Source organism: Daldinia childiae, assembly GCF_008694065.1.
Source record: "Daldinia childiae strain JS-1345 chromosome Unknown Scaffold4, whole genome shotgun sequence".
NCBI classification, from domain to species: Eukaryota; Fungi; Ascomycota; class Sordariomycetes; order Xylariales; family Hypoxylaceae; genus Daldinia; species Daldinia childiae.
In genome coordinates, this window is record NW_022984645.1 from 2,490,822 (window position 1) to 2,500,138 (window position 9,317).

General features: G+C 46.4%; 1 protein-coding gene across 1 annotated transcript; it reads left to right on the top strand.

The window, feature by feature from the left end:
- Positions 1–325: 325 nt before the first annotated feature.
- Positions 326–7,591, top strand: GL218_04985 (1,3-beta-glucan synthase component FKS1; the record flags this gene model as incomplete). The annotated part of the gene is made up of 5 exons (XM_033581617.1): positions 326–334; positions 1,617–1,861; positions 1,917–3,208; positions 3,691–7,168; positions 7,219–7,591. The coding sequence occupies 5 exons, from the start codon at positions 326–328 to the stop codon at positions 7,589–7,591; spliced, it is 5,397 nt and encodes a 1,798-aa protein (XP_033435648.1).
- Between the last annotated feature and the right edge of the window lie 1,726 nt (positions 7,592–9,317).

Below are 9,317 nucleotides of genomic sequence, written 5' to 3' on the forward strand. Positions count from 1 at the left end.
TCAACTCCACCAGGCTTTTACCTTCCCACGTTCTTCTCTAACAGATTACAACCTAACCTATCAATTTAATCAATAGCACGATACTTTGCTTTAGAAGGAAACTCGACTGCATTTACCTGCTCCACACCCTCGCCTCCAGGTAGTGACTCCATACACAGCCACGTCCAATCCCAACCTCCACTCATCTTTCCATTGCGGGTAGAAAAATGCCCCGTTTCAATCTCGATCTGGTCTAGAATATGCACTGTGACAGGAATAGTTGACCAAGAACTTCTCGTGAAGCGCGCTGGTAACGCTGGCAAGCTGATAAAGGTTTGGCTACCGGATGCACCCGGTGGGCGAAGAATAACTATTCTAGTGTAATACGTTACCTTGTGCCCAGCAGCCCTAACCCATTAACACTGTGTATTATGTACCATAGACTAGGTACCTATGTACCATACACACCTCCATTGCCCGAACATCTGTAATTAAGTGTACGTACCTAACCTCTCTATTGTACTGTTGCATACCCTGGCTAAGGGGCGATACTAAGCACTTAAGCACGGGTACCGCTGAGTGGGCTGGGCTAAGCTTTGCCCGATCCCCTGGCTATTTTCTCCTTTCTGACATTTTTCTTGATTCTCGATCCCAAGTTCCATGTCCTTTCCCCCTTTTGCCCTTGACAAAACTTGTTTTACACTCGCTTTCATCCTTCGACTTCGAATTCTTATCTTCTCATACTCTCTTTCTTCCTCATTTCAATCTTTTGTATTATCTTGTCGTTATAACTCTGCGTAGAAAACGTCAGGGGGACAGCGTGAGGATATACAGGAATAGGAAAGAGAATAGAGATTCCGCTTTACGCATAGAACCTAGAGGGAGCAGCGTCCTTTCGTTACTGTCAGGTACTATTTGGTCATTCCTTCTTTTTTGTCTTCCGCTCCCGCCGTCCGTTGATTCAACGCACGCTCGTTTAAACGGCCCGCGAGAAACGGAAACTTTAAGGAACACCGCTAGTATATTACTCTCGTCAAAACTGTCAATCGTTTTATCAAAGTCAACTCGGCGCACGAGTTGCAAGTAAATCGAAAATCACCCGACCACTCAGCGAAGGGAGATAAATTGTGAGGTGGAATTTGTCGGATTCGCCAATCAAACGCGACTTTGGTCACGCCTCGGTTTATCTTAAGGCATTCGTCAGGGGCTTATCGCGCTAATCATTCCACTAGTTTGTACTACTATTAGTGCAGACCTACCGCGTAGCCAGGAACCTTGGAAGTCAACATTCACTTTTGCACTTTCAAGTTTGACACCTGCGCCATCCCGCGTCAGGGGCATATCGCAGTAAACACATCTGTCTTTCCTCGCGAGTCAACAAATAATCGCAGTCACTACTCGCTATCAAATTCGTCACAAAGACAACTCCTGCTTGTGGCCGGCCACATTGACTCGATATATCAAATTAATAATTTTAATCTCCACAATCCACAATCGCTTGCCATTATTCGAGCCTCTACCGCTACATTTAGAACATCCCTGATGAGTCCTTAATTTGTAAGTAAAACCAGCAGGAATTATTAGATAAAATTTGTGGAAAGTATCTGCAACTACTTTTCATGGTGCTAATATCCTAGTGCTTCAGACCGCATCTTTCGCATAGTCTTGATTTCCCACGATGTCGGGCTACCAAGGAGGTGGCGGCGGTGGCCGTCACGACTACGACGACGGATATGGTCAAAACCACGATTCGTACTACCAAGACGACCAGAATGGTCACTACTATGACAATGGCTATGATGCCCACGGGGGACAGCCGCAGCAGCAGCAGCAGCCACCACCATGGAAATGGAAACGGGAATGATGGCTACTACGACGAATCGTGAGTATCTATGGCATACCATCTATAACCAGAGACGATTGCTGACAGTTCATAGTGGTTACTATAACGCCGACGCCAATAATCCTTATGCCGCAGAGGGCGGTTACTACGATAACCATGATAATTACCAAGGAGAGTACTACGACGATGGCCATGGCGGATACTATGATAACTATGGTCAAGGTGGTCAGAATGGCAATGGGGGACGACGCGGCGATTCTGAGGAAGATTCCGAGACCTTTAGCGACTTTACCATGAGGTCAGATATGGCTCGTGCCGCAGAGATGGACTACTATGGTCGTGGCGACGAGCGGTACAGCGGCTACGAGCAAGGCAGAGGATACCGGCCCCCATCTTCTCAAGTTTCCTATGGTGGCAATCGCTCATCTGGTGCCTCCACGCCCAACTATGGAATGGACTATGGTAATGTTCCCGGCACTCAAAGATCCCGGGAGCCGTATCCTGCCTGGACGTCTGACGCGCAGATCCCTTTATCTAAAGAAGAAGTTGAAGATATTTTTCTTGATCTTACCAACAAATTCGGATTCCAGCGCGACAGTATGCGGAATATGTATGATCACCTTATGGTTCTGCTCGACTCGAGGGCATCTCGAATGACGCCCAACCAAGCCCTTCTATCTCTCCACGCAGACTATATTGGTGGTGAGAACGCCAATTATCGGAAGTGGTATTTCGCTGCTCACTTGGATCTGGATGATGCTGTTGGATTTGCCAATATGGGCAAGAAGTCCAAAAAGAAGAAGTCCAAAGGCAAGGCCGGCGATCCGAATGAAGAACAGGCTCTCGAGGACTTAGAAGGCGATGACAGTTTGGAAGCAGCCGAATACAGGTGGAAGACCCGTATGAACCGCATGTCTCAGCATGACCGAGTCCGCCAGATCGCTCTATTTCTGCTTTGTTGGGGTGAGGCAAACCAAGTGCGTTTTATGGCCGAGTGTCTCTGCTTTATTTTCAAATGTGCAGATGACTACCTCAATTCGCCCGCCTGCCAAAATCTCGTCGAACCCGTCGAAGAGGGTACCTATTTGAATAACGTAATCACACCACTATATCAGTACTGCAGAGATCAAGGCTACGAGATCTCCGATGGAGTCTACGTTCGTCGCGAGCGTGACCACCACCAGATTATCGGTTACGATGATTGCAACCAGCTTTTCTGGTATCCCGAAGGTATTGAGCGTATTGTTCTCGAGGACAAGAGCAAATTAGTCGACGTCCCTCCGGCAGAACGTTATGTGAAGCTAAAGGAGGTCAACTGGAAGAAATGCTTCTTCAAGACCTACAAGGAGACGCGTTCTTGGTTCCACACGATTGTTAACTTCAATCGTATTTGGATCATACATTTAACTTGTTCTGGTTTTACACTGCCAAAAACGTCCCGACTCTTTTGGTTGGTCAGGTATATGAACAGCAAGTCAACCAGCAACCTCCGGCCTCGGCGCAATGGTCTGTTGCTGGTGCTGGTGGTGCTGTTGCAACCTTAATCCAGATCATTGCTACTTGTGCCGAATGGGCGTACGTCCCGCGACGATGGGCAGGTGCTCAGCATCTTACCAAGAAGCTTCTATTCCTACTCTTGGTATTCGTCATCAATATTGGTCCTAGCGTTTATATCTTTGGTTGGGTAGATCAACAGGAAACGCAAGCTTCTTCTGATTCTGGGTATAGTCCAGTTCTTCATCGCGCTTATCACCTTTTTATTCTTCGCCATTATGCCTCTTGGTGGTCTTTTCGGTAGTTATCTCACGAGAAACTCTCGCCAGTACGTTGCAAGCCAGACGTTTACTGCTAGCTGGCCGCATCTCAAGGGCAACGACAGAGCACTATCATACTTTCTCTGGGGGCTGTTTTCGGTATCAAGTTCGGAGAATCCTACATCTACTTGACTCTATCTCTTCGCGACCCGATTCGTTATCTTCAAATCATGGATGTTTCGAGTTGCGTGGGAGACTACACCCTCGGGCCAATACTATGCAAATATCAGCCAATAGTAGTAATGGTTCTGATGATTATCACCGATTTGATTCTCTTCTTCCTTGATACTTACATGTGGTACGTTTTGTTGAACGCGGTCATCTCTATTGCGAGATCGTTCTATTTGGGATCTTCTATCTTGACTCCTTGGAGAAATGTGTTCTCGCGGCTTCCCAAGCGAGTCTACTCCAAGATTCTGGCTACTACAGATATGGAGATCAAGTACAAGCCGAAGGTTCTAATCTCGCAGATCTGGAATGCCATTGTCATCTCCATGTACCGAGAACATCTGCTCGCCATTGACCACGTCCAAAAGCTACTCTACCACCAAGTTCCTTCCGAGCAAGAGGGCAAACGTACTCTACGTGCACCAACATTCTTCGTATCCCAGGAAGATCATTCGTTTAAGACGGAATTTTTTCCCACCTACAGTGAGGCAGAGCGTCGTATCTCTTTCTTCGCCCAGTCGCTTTCTATGCCAATTCCGGAACCTGTGCCTGTGGACAATATGCCTACCTTCACTGTTTTGATTCCTCATTACGGTGAAAAGATTCTCTTGACCCTCCGTGAAATCATCCGTGAAGATGAGCCGTACTCCCGTGTTACACAGCTTGAATATCTTAAGCAACTTCACCCTCACGAATGGGATTGCTTTGTCAAAGATACGAAGATTCTTGCCGACGAGACATCCCAATTTAACGGAGACGATGAAAAGGGAGAGAAGGATACCGCGAAGAGCAAGATCGATGATCTGCCATTTTATTGTATCGGTTTCAAGTCTTCCGCTCCTGAATACACTCTACGAACACGAATCTGGGCATCTCTTCGTTCGCAAACGCTCTACCGTACTATTTCAGGTTTCATGAATTACAGCCGTGCTATCAAATTGTTATACCGTGTTGAGAATCCAGAAGTTGTTCAAATGTTTGGCGGTAACTCGGAGAAGCTGGAGCGCGAGTTAGAAAGAATGGCTCGACGAAAGTTTAAAATCTGTGTCTCGATGCAGCGTTACGCCAAATTCAAGAAAGAGGAGATGGAGAACGCCGAATTCTTACTCCGAGCCTACCCTGATCTACAAATTGCTTATCTCGATGAAGAGCCTCCAGCGGTTGAAGGTGAAGAGCCGCGAATCTACTCTGCCCTTGTTGATGGACACTCTGAAATCATGGAGAATGGCATGCGACGGCCTAAGTTCCGCATTCAGCTCTCTGGTAACCCTGTGCTAGGTGACGGCAAATCCGACAATCAGAACCACTCGATCATTTTCTACCGTGGAGAATATATTCAGCTTATTGATGCCAATCAGGACAACTATCTGGAAGAATGCCTGAAGATCCGTTCCGTATTAGCTGAATTTGAGGAAATGAAGTCTGACAATATCTCGCCCTACACACCTGGTGTCAAGACCGAGTCTGTAGCTCCTGTCGCCATTCTCGGTGCTCGTGAGTACATTTTCTCGGAGAATATTGGTATTCTCGGCGATATTGCCGCCGGTAAGGAACAAACATTCGGTACGCTCTTTGCGAGAACCTTGTCTCAGATCGGTGGCAAACTTCATTACGGTCATCCCGATTTCCTCAACGGTATCTTCATGTGCACGCGTGGTGGTGTCTCCAAAGCTCAGAAAGGTCTTCATCTGAACGAGGATATCTACGCTGGTATGAATGCAATGCTTCGCGGTGGTCGTATCAAGCACTGCGAGTACTACCAATGTGGTAAGGGTCGTGATTTGGGTTTCGGTTCCATTCTTAACTTCACCACAAAGATCGGTACTGGTATGGGTGAACAACTACTCTCTCGCGAATACTACTATCTCGGTACTCAGCTCCCTCTGGACCGTTTCCTGTCTTTCTACTATGCCCACGCCGGTTTCCACTTGAACAATATCTTCATCATGTTGTCTTTGGAGATGTTCATGATCGTCCTAATCAACATTGGCGCGCTTCGACACGAGACAAACGCTTGTGAGTACAACCGGAATGTCCCTATTACGGATCCCTTGTTCCCCACAGGATGTCAGAACACAGATGCCCTCATGGACTGGATTTACCGCTGCGTCATTTCTATCTTCGTCGTGTTCTTCCTGAACTTCATACCTTTGGTTGTCCAAGAGTTTACAGAACGTGGTATTCTACGCGCTGCAACTCGTCTGGCCAAGCAGTTCTGCTCTCTCTCACCCTTCTTCGAAGTGTTCGTCTGTCAGATCTACGCCAATGCTGTAACACAAGATTTATCTTTTGGTGGTGCTCGATATATCGGAACTGGTCGTGGTTTCGCCACTGCTCGTATCCCCTTCGGTGTCCTCTATTCGCGTTTCGCCGCCCCCTCTATCTACTTCGGTGCGCGTTTGGTTCTGATGTTACTGTTTGCAACCTTGACGGTTTGGCAGGCGGCACTGGTATATTTCTGGATCTCGCTCATTGCACTGGTTATCTCGCCCTTCCTTTACAACCCTCACCAGTTTTCGTGGAACGACTTCTTCATCGACTACCGTGACTATCTTCGCTGGCTGTCTCGTGGTAACTCTCTCAGCCACTCGTCCTCGTGGATTTCTTTCTGCCGTCTTTCTCGTACAAGAATGACTGGTTACAAGCGCAAGGTCCTGGGTACTCCGTCCGGTAAATTATCAGCTGACGTTCCTCGTGCTGCAATGAGCAATGTCTTCTTCGGCGAGATCTTTGCTCCCCTCGTTCTCGTCGCATTAACAGGCATACCATACCTTTTCATTAACGCACAGACCGGTGTCCATGCTCATCAGGACAAAGTTGACCCTACTGCATCGCTCTTCCGTGTCGCGATTGTTGCTGTTGCCCCTATTGGTGTTAATGCCGGTGTACTCGGTGCTATGTTCGGTATGGCTTGCTGTATGGGACCACTACTGAGCATGTGCTGCAAGAGATTTGGTAGCGTGTTAGCTGCTATATCTCATGCTTTGGCTGCCATCTTTCTCCTCGTGTTTTTTGAAGTCATGTTCTTCCTTGAGGGTTTCGATTTCACAAGGACGCTCCTAGGAATGATCACTGTCGCAGCCATTCAGCGATTTATCTTGAAGCTCATTATCACATTTGCGCTTACTCGTGAATTCAAGACGGACCAGTCCAACATTGCGTTCTGGACGGGCAAATGGTACTCTATGGGCTGGCACTCGGTTTCCCAGCCGGCACGTGAATTCCTCTGCAAGATTACGGAATTAAGCATGTTCGCCGCCGATTTCGTTCTTGGTCACTTCATTCTATTTTTGATGTTCCCTGTCATCTTGATCCCGAAGATTGATATGTTACATTCCATGATGCTTTTCTGGCTTCGGCCTAGGTATGTTGTTTACTATCTTCTATTTTATTCTAAGCTAATGTTGTATCTAGTCGTCAAATTCGACCGCCTATCTACTCAATGAAGCAATCGAAACTCAGGAGGAGACGTGTCATTCGTTACGCTATTTTGTACTTTACCTTGCTTGTTGTCTTTGTCGGCCTGATTGTCGGACCAGCTGTAGCGGGTAAGCAGATCGGATCTACTTTGAATAGCGCTCTGAGCGGCCTTCCGATCCCGATTGCGCAGCCGGCTGGCCAAGATCACAACGACACTAGGAACCATACACAAACAGGTACGGGCATGCCGGGGTACTCAGGACCCGGTCTAGCATCAATGACAAAGACGGCGGACGCGGCTGGTTCAGCGGCAACGGACAAGTCTGACGACAGCGGCGACGATACTCGGAAGTTCCGATTCGTCTAAAAGGGACGCTAGAAGGGACACTTGTACCATAATAGAAAAAAAAGATGGTCCTAGTCCCTAAACCAGTACGAAAATAAGTGGGGGTGCTGGTGTGATATTCCAAGTTGTTTTTTTTGGTGCTGTGTATTGACTAGGTAAAGAAGGCGGCATGGCACATGGTATTTTCATTCTTCCTAAAGTCATGGCATCAATATTCGCAGGGTTTTTCTTCCGTTTTTTTTCTGTCTCTGGAATGGAAATGAGATGGTGTTCTATACATAATGATAAAGGCTCCGATTGCATTTATTACTACGATGACGTTTTTCATGCGTGAAGTGTTTTTTTTTATGTGACATAGTTGATGTCGATTTCGATGACGGGGAAGTAAGATAGAATATCCCACGCGACAGCTAAATATTATAGTCTAATATTATAATATCGAAGTAATCACGTATAATTGTTGGGTACGTACCTATTTGATTTAACTCTCAAGGCCTTAAATAACCCTCCTTTTTTTTCGATTCGGTTAGTTGAAGAAAAACGGGATTCCAGAATAGGGAATGATTAAGTCTATCGATTTGAACCTTGTTCGTAGGTTAAGGCTCTTTTCGGATTTAGTAAGGTTAGACTACCTTTTCAACAATTTGACATTACGTACCCGTAGCCGTACCCGAGGAGATAAAGTAGTGTGACAGATAGTGTAACATCAATTTATACGCTACATATACGGAATACTATAGTAGGTAGTAAGTAGGTGCAAGAGGTGGTATATACGGCTGTTACGCAAACTTGGCAACTGCAAAGATACCTTGAGTGCATAATAAGGTGCATACCTAAGGTACTCAAAGTAAGGTATAATTGAAGTTAATGTCTCAACTTTAAAAAGAAGAGAAGTTGCCACCAACTTATTAATAATAAGAACGTGATTATTTTCTTGAAAATCTTGATGTCTGATCTTCCTTATTTCTTATGTTTAATGTTCACGCGCTCGTACAATCCCACCACATTTCATACTCTTAAAATTATTTATAAGATATATACATAAATAAAGAAATCAAATCAAATCGAAATATATAAAATATAAAATTTTCCTGTATGCATACATACGTATTTCCCCAGTTCACCCCCACAGTCATCAAAATGTGCTCGGGACGCCTCGGAATAGATTTGTAGAGACGATCCCCTCTCCTCGGATGTCAAGGATTGGGATTAGTCCCTTGGCTCTCTTCCTTGAGATCGACACAAACCACACCGCTTAGGCACCGAATGGCGAAATAGAGGCTGACCGGTTCATGCCGAGCTAAGGCCAAGTAAAGACTAGCGAAGTCTTCGGGGAATGCAAGGCCTGTAAATTTATTCGCTTGACCCGGCGGTTTATAACAAATGCGGCTATTTATTTCCCGCTATCCGACTTCAACCCGCTTTGCCGCCACCGTCGCCGCCGTCATGCCTTACCTTAACTACGTTTGGCAGACGAACGCTAATTCTTATCGCGCCCGTGTTTTAACGGACCACGATACCATAAGCGGATGTTCCTAATCGTACCAATGTCAGAATGACTCGAGGTGTGGGCCGGTCCTGTGGGTATCAATGACGAAATGCGGATGAAGATCTTCAGGTCTGCCCCCATAATAAAAGGCACAAATTTTGCCATCTGCTACAAATCACAGCCTAGCTTGACCGTCACATTTCAATTCTCACGCGTTCCGCACGTAATGCCATGCATTGCGTCCGCCCGCGCTGCCCG